The following is a 25,506-nucleotide window of genomic DNA, read 5'->3' as shown; positions in this document are numbered from 1 at the left end:
TTTGGTCCCACCAGGCGATGGGACACAATGTGCAATGATGTGGCCTCCTGGTCTCCCATTCAGGGCAAAGGCAGAGTGGCAACAGCTTCACTGTATTTTCCTGAAGGAAAAACACAGAGGTATAGACAGTGTATCTAATAATAAAAAGCAAAATCTGGAGCACATATGGCATCCTTGAATAAGATTAAATGAGAAAATGATGTATGCAAATGTGTTCAGCATAATGCCAGCCACAATTAGGTTTGCAATGAATGTTGGTTCAATTTGAGATTGTATTTGTTTCCTAGAGCTCTCTATTTAATACCTTGTGATTTAAAAAACAAAACAAAACAAAACTCTCCTCTGACTTTTTCCTTTTTCTCCTCTGACTTCTATTGCCATGATCTAATGGAGAAAAATGAACCAGGTTACCAACCTACTTACCTGGGAGCCCCTCCCCAGTCCCTACTAGGTCTGCTGTCCCTCACCCAGTGTTCCTGCAGCCATCCTGCAATCTCTCCCTAGGGTTACCCAGTCAGAAACTGGACCATTGCAGCCGACTGAAATCCTTCTCTTTCCTTGGCTTCTGCACATGCAGACAAAATGATGGGAGCTCTCTGAAGGGATTGTCAGAGTCCCTGGATGGTTGGGAATGTGTTTTTAGACTCCTTTGTTGAGTTTAAGAGGAAACGCACGAGCTCCCGCATCATGGTGGGAACACAGTGGATGCTATGTTCTCCCTTTGCCTCTTTATTTTATCCCCCAATTCCCAGGACTGTCACACCACTAATTGTGGTATAAGGTCAGCTCATTTGGCCTCATTGTAGGAAGAGTTTCAACATAGGCCACCACCAATACTCTCCTCAACCCCAATGCCTCCCTTACCCCCTACGCCTCCAGGAAGGTGTGTGATGAATGGTGGGTGTGGGCTGTTTGAGGATCCCATGAAGGGCCAGATGGAAGGGGTGTGAAGAGAAAAAAAGGAGTATAATCAACATTTGAACAATGGAAAATCTTAGATTATGATTTTTTTTTTAGCAGAATGATTAAGCCATTTTAGAAACATGACTCATATGTTGACTTCTGCCCTTTCTTCCTCCAAATGATTATGAAAAACACATACTTGGAGGATTTTAATAAGATTATGAGTAATATTAGATCATTGTAATTCCTGTTTATGGAGGACAGCAGTCCAATACTTAATTGCAAGAGGAAAATGAATCTGTGCTTCTAGGAAGCACTGCTATTTTACAAAAAACAAGGAGGAATAATTTGGCTATGTTTGCTTCTAGCCCTCTCCTTGCTGTTTTTTCTCATTTTTTTTTCTTAAGATTTTATCAAAGTAATATATACGTCTAGTTTAAACATCTAGTTCATCAAAGTAATATATACATCAAGGTAGATATTTCTACCAGTTTGTTTTGAAAAAACAGTGGTTCTTGCTCCCATTCTCTTCCAAAACCTTCTTTCCCAAAGCAACTGCTTTCACTGCTGTTAGCTGTGCGTGTGTGTGTATGTCTTTTGTCTCTAAATTATATGTTTGTACTGCCACCTTTGACTTCTTGGTCTCTGGCATACTTTCCACTATGGAATATGAAAACTTAGTTCTTCCTCAGCCCATTTCCATGGCAGACCCTTTCCGTCTCACTTTTCAATGTCATTTCATTGTAATGTTGGCTAAACCAATATTCAGCATTTGAAATGTTAGGACTCACATAATAAGAAATATATATTTGGTCCCTGCTTCTGGTTCCTGATGCAGACCTAGTAGAACCCTTGTAATTTCCTGAGTGATGGGAGTGCTAGGAGCATCTTTCTTTCTTTTTTCTTTTTTTTTTTTTTTTTTTTAATATTTTATTTATTCATGAGAGACACAGAGAGAGAAAGAGGCAGAGACACAGGCAGAGGGAGAAAGCAGGCTTCATGCAGGGAGCCTGACACAGGACTCAATCCCGGGTCTCCAGGATCGCCAAAGGCGGCGCTAAACTGCTGAGCCACCCAGGCTGCCCTAGGAGCAGCTTTGTTCCAATATATATAGTCTTTGACCCCAGTTCCTGAGCCAGAGCTTCTAAGACCCTTCAAATCTCTGGAGTGATAGGAAGATCTTTTTGATGCTAATAACCTGACTGGTGTTGGGTGGCCTCTAGCATCAGAATGGGGTTGGTGCTAGAAAGACCCAGCCACAGCTAGAAGATGGGAACTTTGAGCCGCACCTCTAGCCTCTGGACATTGAGTCAATCACTGGCGGATAATGACTTAATCAATTATACCTACATAATGAAACCACCATAAAAACCCGAAATGAGGAAGTTCAGAGAGCTTCCTGGTTGGTTGGTGAATACATTCAAATACCAGGAGGGTGGGGAACCCCAATTCCATGGAGACAGAAGTTCTGGCATTTGGAACTCTTCTGAGTCTCACCCTATATACCTCTTCATCTGGCTTTTCATCTAAATTGTTTGTAATAAACCAGTAAATGTGAGCAAAGTGTCTCCCTGAGTTTTGTGAGATGCTACGGCAAATTACTGAACCTGAGGAGGAAGTGTGGGAACCTCCAATTTATAGATGGTTGGTTGGAAGTACAAGTGACAACCTGAGGCCTGAGACTGGCATCTGAAGTGGGATGCAGCCTTGTGGAACCGAGCCCTTAACCTACAGGTCTGTACTCACTTCGAGTAATTAGTTTCGGGATTGAATTGAATTGTAGGGCACCTAGTTGATGTCTGGAGAGTTGGAGAATTGGTTGGTGTGAGAAACCCCGCTTCCCCAATTTGATGTCTGGTGGTGTGAGTAGAGAAACACGTTTTCTTTTAATGACAATGTAAGTGCTATTAAAGAAAAAAAATGTTATTCATGATGGAACTATGTATTACAGGATTTTTCTTTCCTGTACACACTTTTGTTTTCTGTGAAAAATCGCCTTGTTTTTATTTGCTTTCAAACTCTGCATCAGTGAAATCCTCAATAACTTCAGAAACATTTAGTAGTCTAAGATTTTATTTACCTGAGAAAGTCTCTCCTCAGGCCTCTTGTTTTGTTCCAGTCTGGAACTGTTCCCTTTGGTCCTGAGATCTGCCTTTACAATCATCCTGGTCATCCTCTTTGCCTTTCTCTCATCCTGGACCTCGTATTGTCTGCACTTCATGTCTTCCTTTATCACCTATGCCCTAGCTTTGGTGGAGTGGTTCCCAGAAAAAGAATACACAGAAAGTAAACTGTTTTTGAGATTTGGGTTGTCTGAAAAGTCTTTATTTTGCCCATGTACTTGAGCATCCAGATAAGAAATTCTAGGTCAGAGATGATTGTTGCAGTATCTTCCAAAATTACCTTTGAAAAGTCTAAAAAATACTCAAATTGCTAATATTTTGAATGTAGTATCCTCTTCATGTCTTGCCCTCTTGAGAAGCTCATAGGGTTTACACGTTATGCTCAATATTCTGAAACTTTATTATGGCCCAGATACTTGGAACCCCCCTTCCCCTGCCTTTTTTAAGGTTTTACTTATTTATTTGAGAGATAGAGAGAGCATAGGAGCAAGGGAGAGAGACAGAGGGAAAGGGAGAAGTAGGCTCCCTGCTGAACAAGGAGCTTGATGCAGGGCTCCATCCCAAGATCCTAGGATCATGACCTGAGCCGAAGGCAGTCACTTAACAGATTGAGCCACCCAGGTGCCCTTAAAAAAAAAAAGTTTTTATTTATTTATTCATGAGAGACGCAGAGAGAGAGAGGCAGAGTCACAGGCAGAGGGAGAAGCAGGCTCCCTTTAGGGGGCCTGATGCGGGACTTGATCCCAGGACACTGGGATCATGACCTGAGCCAAAGGCGGAAGCTCAACACTGAGCCACCCAGGTGCCCCTGGAGGATCGTTTTAATAGGAAAACTTCCGTCCTTTAGTTCTGGGAATTTTTCTTCAGTTATTTTGTTAGTTGGATTTTCCCCCCTCCATTTATTATTTCTCTCCTTTGAATCTCTGTTAGTTGGATATTTGATATCCTGGATTGGCATTCTGTTGTTTTCTACCTACAGTTTTGTATTCTTTCTGATCCTGTTTTCTGTGAATTTCATATATTAGTCTTTTTTCCCTTATATTGAATATTTAATTTCAGAGAATCATGTTTTTGAGTGAAATTAAAAAAAAATTTTTGAATGTCTCCTCTTAACAACATCTTATTTGTTATCCAACTGTACTGTTATCCAACAGTATCTTGTTGGAGACTCTGATCCCTGAGAATATTGATTTTGGGGAGGAAATTTTTTTTTTCTTCTCCTTGCATTGATGAATTTCCTAAAAGTAGCTCTTTTGTTGCTTTGTTTTCATTTTATCCGCCATTTTTTCTCACATACTCCAGACTCCTTGTTTTCTGCTGGTGTTGAGTAGGGAATGGAGGGCTAACTGGAAACTGTGAACTTGTGAATGGGACTTGTTGACCTCAGGCTTCACTGTAGAGTGTTAGCAGGGCTAATTATTTGAGGAATCTCTGATAGTGTCTTTAGATCTTCCTGTTGGAATGCTTGGATTCATGCCTGGAAGCTGAAGACCTGAGTGCCAGTGTTCTGGAACCCTAGTGAGGGGAAGTTGTTTGTTTACCTAATTCCTCTGTTTTCAATGTATCCTTACCTCAGATGTGTTCAGTGTTCACCCAGCTCAGAGATCCTGTTTTATCGTCTCCAGAGAATATCCTCTAGTCTTTCCCTAGGGCTAAGGAGGAGTGGTTGCCTAGTTATGCAAAAGGGAGGATGTGATCTGGGCATCTGAATCTTAAACTGACTTACAACCAATTTTTAACAGTTTTTCTCCAGAGGTACCTGGTATTGAAAATCCTAAGTAGGGATCCCTGGGTGGCGCAGCGGTTTAGCGCCTGCCTTTGGCCCAGGGCGCGATCCTGGAGACCCGGGATCGAATCCCACATCGGGCTCCCGGTGCATGGAGCCTGCTTCTCCCTCTGCCTTTGTTTCTGGCTCTCTCTGTCTCTCAGTCTTTCATGAATAAATAAATAAATAAAATCTTTAAAAAAAAAAAAAAAAAAAAAAGAAAATCCTAAGTAAAAGTCAGTTAACTCTTGACATTTCCTTCTGCTTGCATAGGATTTCGTTTTCTCAGATCTGCTGTTTTTGGCTACTTGTCCATCTACTTTCTAGCTTCCCAAGTGTTTTTTTTTTTTTTTCCTTCCCTCATTCTCTCTCTCTTTTATTAAGATTTTATTTACTTATTTGAGAGAAAGACAGAGATAGTGACAGAGAGCACAAGTGGGGAGGAGAGGGAGAAATAGGCTCCCCACTGAGCAGGGAGCCTGATGTGGGGCTCAATCCCAGGATCCTGGGATCATGACCTGAGCCAAAGGCAGTTGCCTAGCCGACTGAGCCACCCAGGACTTCTCCTTCTCTCATTCTGTTATTGTAGATTGAAGGCTTGAAAAAGAATTTCTAAAAATCTCTGTATAGTCAATTTAGAAGAGTTTTAGGGAGAAAGTGAAGGAAGATGCAGGGATTCAATCTCTTTCCCTCTTTATGACTTTCAATCTAGGACATCAGCTCCAAATTTGTTTTGTGGTGGAGTTCTGTCTTTAACTGAGGTCTCCCGCAGAATGTGTATATATATACACACATACACACATACACACATACACACACACACACACACACATACCCTATACATACATACACTAGATATAAGCAAAGCTACTCTGTTTTGTTTTGTAAGATTTATGTATTTATTTGAGAGTGAGAGCAAACGCACATGCACGAGCTGGGGGAGGGACAAGCAGACTCCATCCACCAACCTGAGATCATGACCCAAGCCGAAATCAAGAGTTAGAGGCTTAACTGACTAAGCCCCACACATGCCTCAAAGCTACTCTGTTTGAAGAGGAGGTGAGAACCTGTGGTTGCACTTCCTCAGTTCTTATCTTGTCCCTTCTCTACCATGAGAACTCCCTTCAAGGCATGGTTTGTAAACTGCTGATTTAGGAGTTGAATATGATTTATCCTTCTGCCAGGTATTAGACATTTGGGTGAAACATGGCATTATGGAAGGAGCATTAACTTATTCCATTAGAGATTAATTTTATCGCTCTCCGTTGCTCAAATGGTGCAAGTCAGAAAGTTTAAAATTTTTTTTTTCTCAAATTTTTTGAATTAGAATAAAATTGGACTCTGGACGTCCTTGCAGCCAAACTTTATGTTGCAAAAAATAGCTTTAAAATTATATATATGTATATATATTATATATATTTATTTTAGTTGAAAGTGCATAAATTTTCCTGAATATTAAGCAATATTTAACAATGTTTATACATTTGATAATTGAGGATGTTGTATATTCTGATTTATTTTTGGAAAGTTACAATTCTATTTTATGCTGGATTGCTATTAGATTCAATGTTCAAAATTATTTACCTGAATATACATGTGAGAGGAGGTCTACAGGGCCAGAAGAATATTTTGAGCTTATTCTGCAGGGAAATCATTATTAAATTAATGCATAATTTAGCTTCGTGTTTATGCATAGTCTAGCCTTAATAAAAACATTGTTATTTCCTTCCTCCTCCACCTTTCCCTGGCACAGACCATCAATTACCTGATGAAATCATGGAAGAATGTGGAAGTGTTTACACACTACAGGTCATTCAAAGGTCCAGTGGGGAATGGACACCAGGATTTACAAATGCTGTTAAATGAAATATGTATTTTCACATGTCACTAAGGTGACCCAGTGCATTTTTTAATGTAATAAGAAAATAAGACAAAAAATACCTCCCTAATAAACAGAAGCCATAAAAAATCCTTTACCAATGTCGAGAGTCAAAATGAAGGAAGTGCAGGTAGGTCTCTTCAGAATCATGACCTTCTGCTATTATGTGTTGACACCAGCAAAGTTTCACAGGGGACTCAGGTATCATGTTAAAATTTTTTTTGACAATTGTACTACAAAAGGATTCATGAGTTTTATCTTCAGGCATGAGATACCTTTAGAAAACAGGAACATGCCCCAAACTGTGGTGAGAAACACCGAGTATTTTGATTGGTGTTGAATATCGGAGGGACTCTCAAGAGCAATTAAAAGAGTTGTCCTGCTTGTGGCCTCTTTTGGAGGCAGACTATGCATGGGATATGACCTCTCTATGACACATCTAGTGGAGCACTGTGAGATGGATGACCAGGTGCCTGACAAAGGGTACTCTTTCAAGCTGCTTACAGAGGAATATGGAAAGGAGAAAAACATCACTTGTAGAGCTGTCAACTGTAGAAACAGAAGAGTCCTGGAAAAACCATTTCTGGAAAAGTATATATTTTGATGACTGTGCAAGTCACTAAGTTGCCTGTGAGCACACAGGGGATACTTGGTTACATGTGATCGCAACAGGGTGTGTGTGCCATGGCCTCGACTTGCTTCTTGACATCATGAAGCTGGCCTTTCCCCAAAGGATTCCAAGAGCCAAAATATTGTGAAACTCGCAGGAGCCACTCATTGCTGTTGTCTTCAAGAAGAACTCAGGGGAAACACAAAAAACTAAATCAAGTCACTGCAGGTGAGTTACAAAACCATTGAGGAGAGTGGATTGTCTGATCTTTGGCAATCTTTTGAGAAAAGTGAAGCAGCTCTTCAAGCAAGTGCACTTTTTCTTGAGTCTCTATAAATGTTTATTCTTGTTTTTTTTTTTTTAATTTATTATAGTCACAGAGAGAGGAGAGAGAGAGAGAGGCAGAGACATAGGCACAGGGAGAAGCAGGCTCCATGCACCGGGAGCCAGACATGGGATTCGATCCCGGGTCTCCAGGATCACGCCCTGGGCCAAAGGCAGGCGCCAAACCGCTGCGCCACCCAGGGATCCCTATTCTTGTTTTTATTCTCTTTCATCTTTCACAGTAGACCTCTCACTGTGGAGTCTTGAGTGAGACCATATCAAGTAGGAGAGAAGGCCTTTATTTGTGAGTGGCCTTGGAGAGGACCATGACTCCAGGATCTTTGATATTGGAAGAGCAGACTCCCTTCTCTGCTTCTCCTGCACCTCTACTTCCTTCTACCCTCCTATTTCTTTCCTCTTTCCCCTTTCCTTTTTTTCTTTTTCATGTTCATAAGCATTCTTGCCCCTTTAAAGCTCACCTGAGTTGGATTCTTCTTCATTGCCCCCTGATCTGGACCAGTGTCCCTGTGTGATTGGCAGCAGAGGCAACATGTAACGTGTGTAATCACCTTATGAATGGCAAAGTGTTCCAACAGGTTGGTTGTTACTCTCTTACTGTCCCCCCCACTCTCACCCTCACCCCCACCCCCCTCACCCCATGGGCTTGTTCTGAACTCCTCTTGTTGTCCCAACTCTTGCTTCCTTGGCTCCTGTGGTGTGTCCGTTCTGGATCTGGCCTCCTCAGTTTCCCTTCTTCTCATGACTTACTTATCTCTCATTTCCTCAGAGCGTTCTTAGGAAATGAGTAATTTTGGTTTGCTAAGCACATTGAAGCTAAGGCATTAATGGCTAACAGATTTGATGTTGACACATCAAGAAATTACACATTTTAACTGGAGACTCCTCAAACTTCAATATGGAGGCTGCCAGTGAAATTTCAGGCAGCATGAGCAGTCAGTGGAGGAGAAATGAGCCTTTTCCTGGTGCCTGTGCATATGGATGACTTCTTATTCCACTCATACAAGAGATAGGCCTTAATATGATGTTAACAGACCACTGAATAAACTGGGGGATGCCTGGGTGGAGCCTGCTTCTCCCTCTGCCTCTCTCTGTGTATCTCTCATGAATAAATAAATAAATAAGATCTTTAAAAACAAATATTAAATTGGGACATGAAGGGTCAGAAAAGGTTTGTGGTTAGGGGAGCCAACAAGGATAAGGACATCTTTCAAGGAAAAGTTAGGGAAAAAATAATAAAGTATAAAACATGAGCATTTTCAATCACCCCTGGAGCCTCTCTTCTGTTAATATTTCCCTGCTTCTGGCTCTGGTAAGGAACAGGCAAATACAGGTTAGGCAAATACAGACATCAAGTCATTGAGCTGGGAGTGATTTGCATGCCAAGAGAGATCACAGGGATCCTCTTCTCAAATCCTGGGGGACTGGAGGTGTTTGCTGGCTTTTGTGTGAATCCAAGGGGAGAGATTTTAGGTCTCTGGTCTCAACACAGTGGCTTGGCCAGAGAGTCCAGTTTACCTTGCGGATGTGTCCCCATGTGAGCAGAGCCTCCTGGAGAGGATGTCCTCCTCACCTACATTGATCTTCATGGTCATCTTCTTCCTGGAGTCGTTGGCTGCAATGCTGCAGAATGGCTTCATGGTTACTGTGTTGGGCAGGGAGTGGGTGCGACGCCGGACGCTGCCTGCAGGTGACATGATTGTGGCCTCCCTGGCTGCCTCCTGGTTCTGCCTGCATGGGGTGGCCATCCTGAACAACCTCTTGATCTTCTTTGGTTTTCACTTCGTAAGGGATTATTACAACACCCTCTGGCACTTTGTCAACACTCTCACTCTCTGGCTCACTGCCTGGCTTGCTGTCTTCTACTGTGTGAAGGTCGCCGTCTTCTCTCACCCGGTCTTCTTCTGGCTGAAATGGAGGATTTCTCGGTTAGTGCCCAGGCTGCTGCTGGGCTCCCTGGTCTTAGTTGGCCTGACAGTCATCTCATCAGCCATTGTGACTGGAATTCTGAAACAGATGATTGCCTCCAAGAGTTCCCAAGGAAACAGCACCTGGGCTGAGAGAGTACAGGCCTTCTATAGGTCTTTTCATCTATTTGATGTAATGCTTATGTGGTCAGTTCCATTCCTCCTGTTCTTGGTGTCCATGCTCTTGCTTGTGTTCTCACTGTGCCGGCATTTGGGGTTGATGAGGAACTATAGACAGGACCCATGTGATCCTAGCACCCGGGTTCACACGATGGCCCTGAAGTCACTTGTCTTCTTCCTTGTCTTCTACACACCATATTTCCTGTCTCTGGTTGTTGTTGCTATAGAAATAACAAACTTCCAGAGTCACTGGTACTGGGCCTGGGAAGTGGTAACCTATGCGAGCATCTGTCTGCACTCCAGCATGCTGGTGCTAAGCAGCCCCAAACTGAGAAAGGTCCTGATGACCAGGCTTTGGAAAGCTCTGGACAAAGGCTGATTTGTCTCAAGTTATCAGTATCTATAATCACTTCTCTCTTTACATTTCCCTCTTTCTTTCCTACTCCTTCTATGCCCTATTAATTCTTTTTGCAGCCCTCTCTGTTCCTGACATCCCCTCTACTGTTTCTAGTCCTCAGGGTGGGTTCCAAACAATCCTGGGCCATGATGATGGCTTCATTGCCTCACAGACCTTTCACACCCTGTATATGAGCAACTATTATAAAGTTCTCCAAGCATCCTTTGGTCCTGACTGCTTTATGGAGACCTGTAATGGTTGTCAGTTGTCTCTGTGGTCAACTTGAAGTATTTTTTTAATGGTGGTACAAATTGTCCCACATCATCCCACACACAATGCCCTCCTCTTTACTGCTCTGCTGTCAGCTTAGGCTCTCCACTCCAACCCAGTAGGTTCTTTCCATCTCCCCACATCCTCACATCTTCTTCACTGTAGCCTGTGGTCATTTGGCCCATCTGGAAATTCCTTCTTTCCTTTGTCTGCCATTCTCGTCCATTCCCTTTTCTTGTACCCAGCTTTTGACTGATTCCACCCATGGAGTCTTCTCAGTTTTATCCCATGGGAGGCCGAGGGTGTATATATGAGTTTCCTGCCAGTCTAGGCCCTGCCTAAGATTTTGTATGTTTCCTATATGTTGACTTAAAAGGAATTGTCTGATGTGGAAATGCTTTTAGGTTTTGGTCAACAGAAGATAGAGAAGAAAAAACAAAACAAATTTGCTGTTGTTCTTAATTTGGATGATCCTATCATACCTGTATGCTCACCCAGGAGGTGGATCCTGAATGTCAGTGCCTAGGATAGTAGTTTGGGGTGTTTGCATCCCAGAGTTGTATGCACAATGATCCACTGAGTGTGGAAAGAAAAGTGTGGAAACTCCAATTTCCATTTATTTTGATCTCTTCCTTTTAGTTCCTTTTTTGTGTATCTATTTTATGATCTACAGAGTGTATTACATTACATACTTTACAAAGCCTGTGAAGTATACATATATGTAGTTAAATAAATATGCATATGGTTGGATGCATGCTCATACTTTTTTTTTTTTTATGATGGAATTCATTTTAAAAACATATGTAGACCAAAAGACTAGAAAAGAGTTGGGTGGGAGCAGTGAAGGCAAGAGCATAAGGGGTATCTCTCTCCATGGACAACTCATCTAGAAGCACCTGGAAGATTGCATTTCCTTGCCTACTCTTTCTTGGTACAATAGAGTTTCAGAATTATACTGAATGCCTTGGGTGGGGAGAGGATGGTGATGTAACTCTTTTTTAAAATTTTTAAAAAGATTTTATTTATTCATGAGAGACACAGAGAGAGAGAGAGAGAGAGGCAGAGGGAGAAGCAAGCTCCATGCAAGGTCCCTGACGTGGGACTTGATCTCGGGTCTCCAGGATTAGGCCCTGGGCCGAAGGTGGCACTAAACCGTTGAGCCACCCGGGCTGCCCCTGATGTGGCTCATATCCTGCAACATGTTCACAGCCCTTTGAGTTATGCCAGGTCTAATGGACTTATCTTAGGACTTCTTGATTGGTTGATGTTCTTAACCTTTTCCTAGGTTTTAGCCCCAAACACTTGGTGGCTCCATCTCGACCAGAAACATAACCCAGTATCTCATCTTGACTTTCAAGGCTTTCTGTGAACTCTTCCCAGCCTGCCTATTCAGCCGGATATGTCACCATTCCCTCTGCTGTAGCCCAACTTGTCTGATTGTTCCCTAGACATAATGGCAGTTGCAGCTCCTTTACTGACCCATGGCTCCTTCCTTGCCACATACAAGACAGCATCTTTGTTCATCCCACAATGAGGGCTCTTCTACTGCTACTCCAACTGAGCTCTTCTCAGAATTCTTGGAGGTGTGAATAGGATGCCACATAACCTTTCCAACTGCAGGTAGGAAGTCCTCCCACTTTATCCCTCTCAGAGAGAGTTCTTGAGGTACATGTTTCCCGCATAGAGAATCTACTCTAGATTCCTACCTGTACCATCCCCACTGTTACACATATCAAGACCAGCTGTGAAAACTCAAAATTCTCAGATTTGTCTTCTGCCTGAGGAGATAAATCTGAAAAAGAGGAAGTAAAATGGAGCAAACACATAAAAAGCACAAACAAAAGAATCACTATAAAACACATTGCATATTTAAATACAAATGGTTAATTACCTTTTTGGAGTAGCTTAAGCTGCACATAGTTTGTGGCCAGTTGATGTTCTGCTTTATGATTGGTGTGTGAAAACACTTTGAGGGTAGTTGCCTAGTTCCCTGTTACAGCCCTGGTGCTTTTCACAGGGCTCTTATGACATAGGGGATGCCTCATAAATTGCTGTTGAATGAATTGAAGGCTAGCACACATCTTGCCAATGTACAAGCCATCAAAGATGTAGAAGGTGGTTGGGAAGGATGAGCTTCCATACCGAGAGGTTTATGGCTGGCCAAACTCCAGAGCTAGGAGCTCAAAGTTTGCCCCATTGTTCCAAGGTCCAGTAGGAAATGGCCAAATGTCAGCCAGAGGAACAATGCCAAGGAAGAGAGCAGTTGGGAACTCTATATCCTGAAGATTTGCATCCTCACAGAAAGGCAAGATGAAAAAATACCTTAGTTCGCCATCTCTCCTTTCTCCAGGAACACGGTAGTCACCATAGCAAGGGCTCTGTGTTAGAAGAATAATTCCACCTGGATTTTTGTCCCAGGTGGACTGGGAACTGGAAAGAGATGCTATGTTTTATGGACTCTGTTCTCTCTTCATGGGGTTGTATGCATGAAACTGGTAGGATATGGTGCTGGCCAGAACAGGAATGTACTATAAAATGCTCCCTCATTCTCATGTTAACTTGATCTTGAGCCTTCAATATTGCCATATATGACCCCCCAACATTTCTGTTTGCCTGTCTGCCTGTAGACACATTAATCTGCTTATCACTCACCTAGGTAAGTAAGTATTCACCTAATTGCTGATTTTTTTGGACTCCTTGAACATCATGCCTATGAAAAAACAAAACCTTTGCTTACTCTGCCATCCTCTGGTTAAAGTGGATGGTTCAAGATTTGGTGTTCTGACCTCTACTGCATCTCTGATGCTCTCCTAAATTCTCCTAGGACTACTTGTCCCTCCACAGGATGGATGGAATGACAGGTAGTTATTATAATAACGGTTGTCATCGTCACCATAATTCTTTCTTATGCTGTACGAATAGTATAGATATATACCCACATGTATTTGTGATTCATATGTCTTATAGGTGAAAGTTTAAGTGACTAGCCTGAAGATCTGTAGATAGTGATTGTGAAAAGACTCAAAATCTGGCCTCTGACTTCAGCTGGAGATGAAGGAGATCAGAGTAAAGGATGTGTTGCGAACTATGGCAGAGATCTCTGGTCCTGGAATCAGTTTGCGTCTTGGTTTTTCCTCCTTGTAGCTATGACCTTAGCTAGGACTTTTAATCTATAATTTGAGGCCTCGTTTCTTTATTCTATAAAATTATTTTAACACTTTCTTTCACCCTAAAAACTGAGATTCTAGTCTCAGATTCTAGTTCAATCTTGAATTAGAACAGTTAGTACTTGGGGTACCTGGCTGGCACAGTTGGAAGAGCATGCAATTCTCGATCTGGGGGTTGTGAGTTCGAGCCCTCTGCTGGGCATAGGCTTAAAACTTAAAAAAAAAAAAAAAAAAAAAAAGAACAGATGACACTTTTTGCATCTTACAGATGGAGAAATTGAGGCACAGAGGGGCTAAACAATGCACCCAGTAACTCACAATGACTTCTTGTCCGGGGTTCTTTTTTGCCACATCCCATTGATAAATTATTAGCCAGCCTGGGGGCTTCTTGCCCCTGGTAGCGATTCCTCCAGGAAATCCTACTTTTAAGGTCACAAATTATCAAATGTTGTAACAAAAAAGGCACCTGCCGGGCAGCCCCGGTGGCACAGGGGTTTAGTGCTGCCTGTATCCCGGGGTGTGATCCTGGAGATCCAGGATCGAGTCCCATGTCGGGCTCCCCGCATGGAGACTGCTTCTCCCTCTGCCTCTCTCTCTCTCTCTCTCTCTGAATAAATAAAAAATAAATAAAGATTGATTGATTATAAAAAAGTCACCTGCCTGATAATATATAATTGTTTCCTGTGTTCTTTTTGGTGCTGATTGTCACAGCAAGTTATAGGACTTGAACTAACCTCTTGTAGGAGAGGTTTAGCTCATTTTTCTATCAGGGGAGTATTCCAAAAGCATCTACTTCATAGGGTCATGGTGGGAACAACACAATGGAAAACACTTAGAACAATGTCTGGAATGACAGCCAACCAATGGATGTGAGCTCTGACTGTTGGTGAAGGTTGCGTCACAGAGCTGCCAGCAGGTGTGCAGCCATGTAGCTTAGAGAATTAGACCCTCCAGTGTAGGGGATCGCCACGTGCCAGTGCCTGCCTGATAAATTATTTACACCGATGTTGACATGGGCAGAAAGTAGGCAGAGGAAGGGCAGGCAAATTCAGGGGCAGGCAGGGAGCCTTTTGAAACCGAGCTTTACCAATATTTGCATCTGTTCTAAGAAGGAGAAGCTTCGTACCCTCAGGAGACAGCCCATGTCCTCTACTTTGTCCTCTACACTTGGAGGCAACTGGAGGGGCAAACGTTATGCAGGACCTTCCAGAGCCACCCAACAGGAATAGACCTTGAAGTCTTGAGACCCATCTTCATCCATGGGATTGATGAATGGAGATGACACGATTCCAGAATCTCCAGTGACTGTTTAGAGACCCATCACCCTGGCTATCATTTTGTCTTATTTTTTGTTCCTGGTGGCAGCAGTGACCAATAGCTTCATCACTATAGCCCTGGGCATGGTGTGGCTGCTACGGAGAACACTGTTAGCCTTGTGATAAATTATTAGTCAGCCTGGGGGCCTCTTGCCTCTGTCTGCAGTGGGTGGTGAGAGGGAAGAGCATTTATATTTTCCTGTATCCAGGGGCCTTCCCATACAATCCTGTACTGCAGTTTCTGGCCTCCCAGTGGGACTTGTTGAACACTGCCACCTTATGGTTCTTCACCTAGCTGGGTGCCTTCTGTTGCGTGAAAACCCGCAACCATCATTCATCCTCCCCATCTTTTCTGGCTAAAACAGAAGGTGTCTGGGTTGGTTCCATGGGTGCTGCTCAGTTCTGTGGGGCTCCAGCTTGAGCACCTATTTTCATAGGCAATCGGAGCTTACAGCCCTATTTTTTAAAAAGATTTTATTTATTTATTCATGAGAGACAGAGAGAGAGGCAGAGACACAGGCAGAAGGAGCAAGCTCCCGATGGGGAGCTGGATGTGGGACTCGATCCCAGGATTCCAGGATCATGACCCGAGCCAAAGGCAGATGCTCAATCACCGAGCCACCCAGGATGCCCCATATCCCTACTTTTTAAGGAGAGGGTTGCAATCTTGGAAGCCTATTTCTTCTCTTTAAAACTTGTTACCTGGACAGTCTTTGCTGTTGTCTTTCTTGTTGGTATGGCTTTGCTCATGTCTCTGGAAAGACACACTAAGAAGGCCCTGCTCTCCATTGTGGCCTTTGTGACCCCAGTGCCTGGGCACACACCCAGGTTCTCCTGGCTCTCATCTCCTTTGGTATCCTTCTCACCTCCTATTCTTCTGTCATTGGTGCTTAGCACTGCAGGTGTTTTTCCATCTTGGAATGTAGGCGCTGGGTGTGGCAGGCAGTGATTTATCTGTGCACAGTGGCCCACCCCATCACTGCTCTTGAGCAACCCCAGGCTGCGAGGTGTGCTGGAGGGGGGCCGCTATGCAGGGTGCTGAGTATCTTGAGTTGCAATTAATGAAAAACTGCAGAGACTACTGCAGAGGACATGGTGCAATGGGACATGGCTTCTTTAAATCTCTTCTCCACTTTTAATGCTCTTTTCCTCTCCACTACATTTAATGATGAGGAGAATAACTTCAATGAAATAGCATTTCAAGGGGAGATAGAAGACCCGGAGATAATGGGCTAGCATCACTGATTTACACTCAGCAAGCGTGTAGCTAATGCAGCTTGTTCCCTGTGGGACTTCATGTGGCCAAAGAATCCGGAAACTTTTATTTTCCCTGTGATCAATCTCTTGGAGTTTAAAATTATCCTTCTGGAAACTGGATGCAAGGATCCTGACACATCATTCAATTTTTATCTGTTGAGTCAGACTGGAGAAGATATTTGGAACCTCAATTCTCCTCTGGTTTCATGCTGTAAACCACTTTTATTTTTCCTTTCCTTTCTTTCTTTTTTTAATCACTTCACTGTTTTCCAGCCATCTGTTGCAGGGAAGCTTTCTGTCTTCTGTGCAAGAGTTCCTGGTGTCTGAACTCTCTTCACAGAGCATGGTCCATTTGTACATGTGCATGGCAGTGTGTGTTATCTGGGGTTTGTGTATTTGCAGATGACCTTTGGAGATCCTTGTGAAACCTACGGTTTATGATTTATATATTGCTTATGTCTCTGCAGTAGCCTATTCTGTCAGCCTGTTTTGTCAATGTTAAGGTCCATGAACCCAGACATGACTTAGTTTATGCTGATATGAGGACCTACTGAAATTTTTGATGTGGGGAGGTTCATCTATATCTATCTGACAAGAATTAAGAAGAAAAGACTTGGGTTTGGTTTGGTGAAGAATGCAGGCTGCTTTTCCACCTTCCACAAATCTTCTCAGACCTTCTTTAAGCTCTTGAATCCTTCAAACTAAGGTTCCAAACCTTCCCTCTATTTGCTTTAAAGCCTTTCAGCCTCATCTCCTCTTTTTCATTAGAAGACAGGTTTTCTAGAAGACCTGTACTTGGCTTTTCATGGCTCTCTTTGCTTCTTTTCTATGCCCTGCTCAGTCAAGGATTCCCAATTCTACATGAATCTTCAACCTTCCCCTCTTCATTACCCTTACTTTCCTCAACAAATATGCCTCTTCTTTCTTGAACGCTTTTACCCTTTTACCCCCTCAAGTGGCTATTTTGCTAGTCACTTGCTCCCCCGCCATGATCCTTTACAATCCTCTTCTGTTCCCCTGTTCTGTTCAAATGTGTTTCTTTCTTTTTTAGAAAAATATTTATTTATTTATTTATTGTTTATTTATTTATTTATTTATCAGAAAGAGAGAGAGAGAGAAAGAAAGAAAGAAAGCAAGAAAGAAAGAAAGAAAGAGAACACAGGCAGGCAGAGGGAGAGGGAGAAGCAGGTTCCTTGCCAAGCAGAGAGCCTAATGTGGGGCTCGATCCCAGGACCCTGGGATCATGACCTGAGCCAAATGTAGACTCCCAATAGACTGAGCCACCCAGGCACCCCTCAAGTGTATTTCTAAAGGATGCACAGGAGTTCCGAATCCCTAAATGTGATGTTATCCTCAGCCCCCATTTTCTTTTTAAGTTTATTAATTTATTTAAACAACACTTTACACCCAGTGTGGAGCTCAAACTCACAACCCCAAGATCAAGAGTCACTGGCTCTTCTGACTCAGCCAGCCAGGTGCCCTATTAGGGCTCATCTTAAATCTCTATAGTATTTGATATTCTTTTGATAATAAGTGATTTCTTTAAAAAAAACTGATTAAAAATACTTCTATAAAAATAAAACCTGATCTTGATAGATTTTAAAAAAGAGAAAATGAACACCATGCATAATTGCCCATCTGTAGGTCTTCCTGAAAGTCCTGTGTTGGTGCCCTGGGTTCTCCTCCCTGCTCTGCTGTTTGTCTTGTGTCTCCTTCACACCTGCTCATCCTCCTGCCCTCTGGCTCTTCCTTTAGCCAGCCCTCTTCTTTCTCGGGGATTCATCTGCTCCTTTTCCTTTTGTGTTTACAGCTTCAGTTGTGACCTTTGTATAAATAATCAATCATCAAAACATTGACCTCCTTCAGAACTCCAAATCTCTATTTTCTTCCATTTGAAGGCATTGCCACTTGATGGTACCATGAACATTTTAAACTTGGAGAGTTCAAAATGGTTGTCCTTTCCCTCGTCCTTCCTCCCACCAGCTCCCTTTACTGCTCAGTTGGATCTATTTCTTCTATTATTTATATCCAGTAAATCAGGCTTACCACCTCTTAGATAATTTTCACTCCCCATCTCTGCTGAGCCTTTGAATCTAATCAGTAACTTGTCTTCAGTTGCTACCTCTGCAGTCTCTATTGTCTGTGCCCTTCTTCCCATTCCTGTGGATTCTAGTATAGATTAGACTGTCCTCCTGCTAAAATTATTATAATAATTTTATAATATCTATAATAATATATGTATTAAATAATATCTGTATTATTATAATACAGAACTGCTAAAATTTCTTCTTCACCACTTGCTCCATTACACTCTCCTCTCCCTCTCAATCAAAACTACTATTACCAGATTCATCCCCTGAAGGCATAACTAGCCATTCCACCCACACTCTCACTGGCTCTCATGCCTAGAAATGAAGCATGGGTCCCTAAACCTAGTATTCACAGACCTCCGCAATATGGCAATAATTTCATCTTTCTCTGTGTCTGTTGTAGTAGAATTCTATTTTGTATTGAAATCTGGATTATCCTTGTTCCCAACATGCCTGGAGCTTCCTTCCTGGCATACTGAAATGTGTTCTTTGATCTCCACATCTACTATGAAAATCCTATTTAGTTTTCTCCCCTATTTAACTGTTAAAGGTTAATTCAAATGGCTCCTCTTCAGGGAATCTTTTCTGGCTTGCTAGCCTCCAAGCTTTGTTCTCTCTGACCTTTAAGGACATATAAATGAGGTATTCCTCAATCATGAGATGAAATCTGCTTTGTGGTGGAATGATCTATATTCATGTTTTATTCTCCCTAGTATATTTTATTTCATTTATTCTTTTAAAAATATTTTACTTATTTATTTGAGAGAGAGAGAGACAATGAGTGGGGAGAGGGGCAGAAGGAGAAGAGAGGCAGAGAATCCCAAGCAGACTCCATGCTGAGCGTGGAGCCTGATGTGGGGCTTGATCTCATGACCCTGAGATCATGACCTGAGCTGAAAGCAAGAATCAGATGCTTAACCAACTGAATCATCCTTTCCTGGTATATTTTAATGTGTTTTGAATTTTTTTAGATTTTATTTATTTATTCATGAAAGACACACACAGAGAGGCAGAGACATAGGCAGAGGGAGAAGCAGGCGCCCTGCATGGAGCCTGATGTGGGCCTCGATTCCCAGATCTGGGCATCATGACCTGAGCCAAAGGCAGATACTCAACCACTAAGCCACCCAGGTGACCCTATTTTAAAGTGGGCTTCCTTGTCCTCTTCTATGTGTCCCCTGAAGCACTTATAAATACTTGATACACTGCAAGAATAATTCTGTTGCACCTTGAATGCAGCCATAAGCACAAGGATTTTGTCTGCATATTTATTTCTGGGCTACCTACTACATTTTTATGCTGATGTTTGACCTGTATCTCCTTCACTATCTGGCCAGCTTATTTTTGGAGGTCAAACTGATATTCTGTTTCTCTTTGACTAATGCTCAGTGTAGAAATAATAAATGGGTGAGAGAGTAAGATGTGCCTGATTTTGTGATGGCTTTACCTTCTTTCTTGTGCATTTACATGTTGCTAAGCAACTGTGAATGACTAGCTTAGTTCCTTCCTATGGGAATCTCAGTGAAGTTCCACTTCTCTTTGTTTCTGACCCAGTCTCCCTTTCCAAAGCACCCTGTATAAGCTAATCTTTGTTCCTTCCTCTTTTCACATTGTTAGCCTAGGAGAACAGAACATCTACCGGAATCTGAATGATCTCCCCATAGGGACTAGTTCTTCTAGAACTTGAACACACAGGGAAACATAAAAGAGTAGCAGGGTTTGTTGTATTTTTTAAATGCATAGTTAGCTTATTATTATTAACTTTTGCCTGTAGTCCAATTTCATCATGCATTACGATGATATTAATAATAATAATTTATAAATGCCTATTTCATGTGAGGCACGGGGCTAGGAAATTTATTTACTTATATCCCTTATATATCTAATTCTGAAAACAACACTGCAAAGTAGAACCTGAGGCTCAGAGAAGTTTACTTAGGTCTCATGGTCAATGAATGATGGAACAATAATTCCTTAGTGCCTTAGTCTTTAAGACAGTGTGGTATTGATGCAGGGATAGATAAATGCATCAATACATGCTCCAGATAATAGTTACATGGAAAATTATATACGATAAGAAAGACATCTTTAATCAGTGAGGAAAAAAATTGTCATTTCATGGTTGCAGTATATCAGTACTATGGTTGGAAAAACAAAAATATTAGAGCTGTCATTTTATCCTAAATTACAGATAGATTATTTTAGCCCAAATGTTATTTAATTTCTTTTAAACCTCCCTTTAAAAAAAAAATAAACCTCCCTTTTTTGATAATTAAATATTTGTTAGTTTATTTTATGAAATACTGCCATTAAATGTTACAGAAATGTTGACTGTTCTCTCCCCCACCTTTTTTGTATGACGTTGTAGAATATGTACATACCCTCAGCTTCCACAGTCCAGAAAAGCCCTGTTTTCTTAGACCTTTTTTTTTTTTTTAAAGATTTCATTATTTATTTGAGAGAGAGAGAGAGAGAGAAGACACAAGTTGGGGGAAAGGGAGAGGGAGAGAAAGAGCATCCTCAAACAGACTTCCTGCTGAGCATGGAGTCTGATGCAGGGCTTCATCCCAGGACCCTGAGATCACGACCTGAACTGAAATCAAAAGCTGGACACAACCAACTGAGCCACCCAGGTGCCCAAGAGGGGGCCCTAAAAGAGACCTTCTTAGTAAAACTTGAAATATCAAGTTGTAATAGAAGTAATTGATAAGTAATTGGCATACTTTTGACTGCAGAAAATTTCAAAACTTTAAAAAAAAAAAAGATTTATTTATTTATTTATTTGAGAGGCACCTAGGTGGCTCAGTGGGTTGGGTGTCTGCCCTCAGCTCAGATCATGATCCCAGATCCTGGGATTGAGCCCTGTCTTGGGCTCCCTGCTCAGCAGGGAATCTGCTTCTCCCTCTGCCTATGTCTCTGCCTCTCTCTGTGTGTCTCTCATGAATAAATAGATAACTAAAATCTTTTTAAAAGATTATGTTTTTCATTATTGCTCATAGGTGGTAACCAATAGATGTGGTCAAAAGAAACAGGACTAAGAAAGTCACATAAAATTATAATTATAAAGGTAGGCAGTAAAACAGAAAAATAAACTTTTTACAATTAATAGAACCAAATAAACAAAAATGAAGAAACATACAACAAATACAAACAGAATAATCATCCCCCCGTAAATCTTTATAAATAAAATATAGAAAGTAAAATAATGTGCTAGAACTAATGTGAAACATATGGAATATAAAATTAAATAAAAATAAAAGATTCATAAGAAAGAGAAAGTTTAAAATTAAAAGAATGATAATGTCCATTAAATCCAAACAGAAGGAATTCATACCTAAAATGATCAAATGGGATAATAAATTTTTAATGTTAAGGGGTGAAATACAAAATTAGGATAGAATTAGTATGAATATCTATATGACAACATAGCAGCCACATTTATAATGCAGAAATTACAGGAAATGCAAGAAAATTTTAACAGAATCACTAAAAGCAAAAGACTATCTTTGTCAAAGAAAAAATAAGTATAACCAAATAAATTAGCTTTTATTGATAGAGACATTAAACTCTGTACACACCCAGAGAACACAACTTCTTTGCAAATACCAGTGGAATAGTCATGAAAACTGAGCTAACAAAAAATTGCGTAAAATAAAGAACTGCAACTCACTCTCACTTATGCATATAAAATCCTAAAAAGAAAAAAAATCAGAAAGCAAAGTCCAGTAGTGCAGTAAATGTTATAGTATCACCAAGTAGAGTTTAATCTAGGAATTTTAAGTGTGATTCAATATTAGGAAATCCATCAATATAACCAATTTTATTAATCTAAAGGAAAATTCATATAATAAGCCTTCAAAAATACTAAAAGACAATTGAAAAATCTAATACTATTCTTTGATAAAATACTCTATAACATATAACCCAAAAGCTTCATCATATTTGATGAATATGGCATCTTTTACAAAACTCAAGGATTTAAAAGAATGAGTACTCCTGCCACTATTGACATGTTAATGGTGACAATACCTAATGTAATCAAGAGAAATAAATTAGTTAAAGACATTGGAAATAGGATGTAAAAATACGTTTGTATAGTTGAAAAGTATATGTTGGTATAGTTGAAAAATCAACATAAGAACTACCATAGAAGGAGAAAAAATGAGTGGGAAATATTAGAAAGGGAGACAGAACATGGGAGACTCCTAACTCTGGGAAAGGGGTGGTGGAAAGGGAGGTGGGTGGGGGTGACTGGGTGACAGGCACTGAGGGGGTTACTTGATGGGATGAGCACTGGGTGTTATGCTATATGTTGGCAAATTGAACTCTAATAAAAAAAAGAACTACTATAGAACAATAAGAATTTTGTAAGTTAGTGGGGAGCAAAATAAATATATATAGAAGATGATATATTCTAATATACACAAATAATCATCAGTTAGGAAATAGAATGAAAGAAAAAATTCTATCTGCAATAATAACAAAAAGACAAAATACCTGGAGTATTTTAAAGACATGTATAAGACCTGCATTATGGAAGCTTTAGAACACTCCAGAAGACATGAATGAATGGAATATAATACCATATTCTTAGGGGGCCAAGGTAGCTTAGTTGGTTAAGCATCTGACTCTTGGTTTTGGCTCAGGTCATGATCTCCTGGGTGGTGAGATTGGCCCTTGTCTGGCTCCCCACTCAGCAGGGAGTCTTTCTTTAAGATTTTCTCCTCTGCCCCCCTCCTCCACTATGCATGAGCAAATTTGCTCTCTCAAAAAAATAAATCTTTAAAAAAATACCATATTCCTTTTTTAAAAAAAGATTTTATTAATTTATTTTTGTGAGAGAGAGAGCATGAGAGCATACAAGGAGGGGAGGAGCACAGGGAGAAGCAGACTCCCCACTGAGCAGGGAGCTTGATGTAGGACTCCATCCCGGGACCTCAGGATCATGACCTCAGCTAAAGGGGGCCCTTTAACCGACTGAGCCATCCAGGTGCCCCCTAAAAATATCTTGGTTGGTTACCTTTAATTTCTTTTTTTTAAAGATTTATTTATTTATTTGAGTGGGGGGTGAGCAGGGGGTAGGGGCAGAAGAAGAGGGAGAGAGGGCACAAGCCAGCTCCCCACTGAGCACAAAGCTCCACATGGGGCTCAATCTCACAACCCTGAGATCCCAACCTAGGCCAAAACCAAGAGTTGGACACTTAATTGTGCCACCCAGGTACCCCTCTTAATTTAATTTAATTTAATTTAATTTAATTTAATTTAATTTAATTTAATTTAATTTAATTTAATTTAATGGAAGGCCTATAAAAATGCCAACTTACTGCCTCTTTTTAAACCTATAAAAATAAGACTAACATATTCAGAGATTATTATGGAAGTTGGAAGGAGCCAAAGAAGAAAACAATGAAAGTAGACAAGCTCTATCATACATTGATATATAGTGTGAACCTCAAAATCTAAGTGTTTGTAGTTGTGCCCCACTCAAATAAGTAGTCTAGAAAACAAACACATACAATATGGGAATTTAGTTTAAATTCAGTACAAATGAAAATAATATTTCAGACAGAAGCAAATGGATTATTCAGTAGCTGATATTGATAGCTCTGAAAAAAAAAAAGTGTTGCCATAACTCAAGCTGTATACCAGGATGAGGTCCAAATGGATTAAATATTTAATGTTAAAAAAACAACTACTAGAAAAAAGTGGGAGGATGAAGGTTCTTTTTTTTTTAATAATAAATTTATTTTTTTATTGGTGTTCAATTTGCCAACATACAGAATAACACCCAGTGCTCATCCCGTCAAGTGCCCTGCTCAGTGCCCACCACCCAGTCACCCCCACCTCCTGTCCTCCTCCCCTTCCACCACCCCTAGTTCGTTTCCCAGAGTTAGGAGTGGATGAAGGTTCTTTTAAAACCTTGGGGTATGGCTAGGGCACCTGGGTGGCTCAGTCATTTAAGTGTCTGTGTCTTGATTTCAGCTCAGGTCATGATCTCATGGTGGTGAGATCAAGTCTTGCATTGGGGTCCATGCTCAGCATGGAGTCTGCTTGAGATTCTCTATCTCCCTCCCTCCCTCCCTCCCTCACCCCTGTTCATGTGCAGTCTCTCCTTTCTCTCTCAAAATAAATAAAATCTTAAAAAAACCCTTGGGGTACAGAAAGTCTTTTACACTCACAAAAGATTGATCAATTACAATTTTAAAAATTCTCCATAATAAAAATCTAGAGGACACTTACCAAAAATATAGCAAGCTGGGAAATATCTACATTCATAATGAAAGTTTAATCTCTAATATGTAAAGGATTCTTAGAAATGATGAGAACACGATCCACAACCCAAAAGAAAAACAAAAAAGGCAAATACTATGAATATATAATTCACAGAAAAGGGGAAATATAAATGGTTCTTAAACACAGGAAAGGTGGTTGAGCTAATTTATAATAAGAGAAATACAAATTAGAGATGCCTGGGTGGCTCAGTGTTTGAACCTCTGCCTTTGGCCTAAGTTGTGATCCTGGGGTCCTGGGATCGTGGTCCTGGGATCCCGTGGGGAGCCTGCTTCTCCCTCTGCCTGTGTCTCTGCTTCTGTCTCTGTCTCTCATGAATAAGTAAATAAAATCTTAAAAAAAGAGAGAGAAATACAAATTAAGAATATACTGAGACTATTTTTAACTATCCATTTTGGAAAACTGCTAAACATCGAAACTACTTATTTACTAAATTATTGGGGAAATACATTCTCTTACACATTGTAGATGGGAGTATAAGTTAGTATAATTTTTATAGAGGGAATTTAGCAATATCTGTCACATTTAGTATAAATGCATGCATGCTTTGATGCAGCAATGCTCCCTGGGATTTTGGGGTATATCACACCTTCTCACTGATCACAACTTGCATCTTATCCTGTTGGACCTGCTGGGCCTTGAGTCTGATTATATAGATCTGGAAGCAATGAGGGGAAATGGAGTCACTAGTAGGATCATCAGTGCCTTGCAAGGAAGCTAGTAGAGGGGAATCCATTGCAGCCTCTGCAGGGAAGGCTGACCAATTTCCTCAGGTAAGAGAGGAAGAATTGCCACTTTTGGTAAAAAAGATTTGACAGGATTTAGGGGTTCAAGTATCTAACAATCTACACTCCAGATCTCCCCATAATATCAAAGCAAGTCTAGATTAATCTTTGTGTTTTTTGGTCTAGTTTTGTTCCCTGCCCTATCTTGTGTCTCTTAATTCCCTACAGTTTTCTCCAGAAAGCACTTAGTCATAAATCACTTGTGCAAGAACTCACGCAGGCTC

At 40.9% G+C, this 25,506-nt stretch overlaps 2 protein-coding genes across 2 annotated transcripts; both read left to right on the top strand.

Moving 5' to 3' along the window:
- Positions 1–9,182: 9,182 nt before the first annotated feature.
- Positions 9,183–10,091, top strand: LOC125752614 (taste receptor type 2 member 143-like). Its single transcript, XM_049094647.1, has one exon. It carries the CDS (start codon positions 9,183–9,185, stop codon positions 10,086–10,088), a length of 906 nt encoding a protein of 301 aa, XP_048950604.1. The 3' UTR covers positions 10,089–10,091.
- Positions 10,092–13,427: 3,336 nt separating this feature from the next.
- On the top strand, positions 13,428–15,901 carry TAS2R60 (taste 2 receptor member 60). Its single transcript, XM_049095265.1, is given in 9 exon segments — positions 13,428–13,503; positions 14,909–14,973; positions 14,975–15,181; positions 15,183–15,290; positions 15,512–15,656; positions 15,659–15,732; positions 15,734–15,770; positions 15,773–15,836; positions 15,838–15,901. Coding segments are annotated over 9 exon segments (840 nt in total).
- The last annotated feature ends 9,605 nt before the right edge of the window (positions 15,902–25,506 follow it).

Source organism: Canis lupus, chromosome 16 (genome assembly GCF_003254725.2).
Source record: "Canis lupus dingo isolate Sandy chromosome 16, ASM325472v2, whole genome shotgun sequence".
Lineage (NCBI taxonomy): Eukaryota > Metazoa > Chordata > Mammalia > Carnivora > Canidae > Canis > Canis lupus.
Note: the sequence above shows the minus strand (reverse complement) of the source record. Positions and strands in the feature narration are given on the sequence as shown.

What these genes read in the sequence shown, in the direction of transcription:
- LOC125752614 (XM_049094647.1), top strand. Translation starts at nt 9,183, where the DNA reads ATGTCCTCCTCACCTACATTGATCTTCATGGTCATCTTCTTCCTGGAG.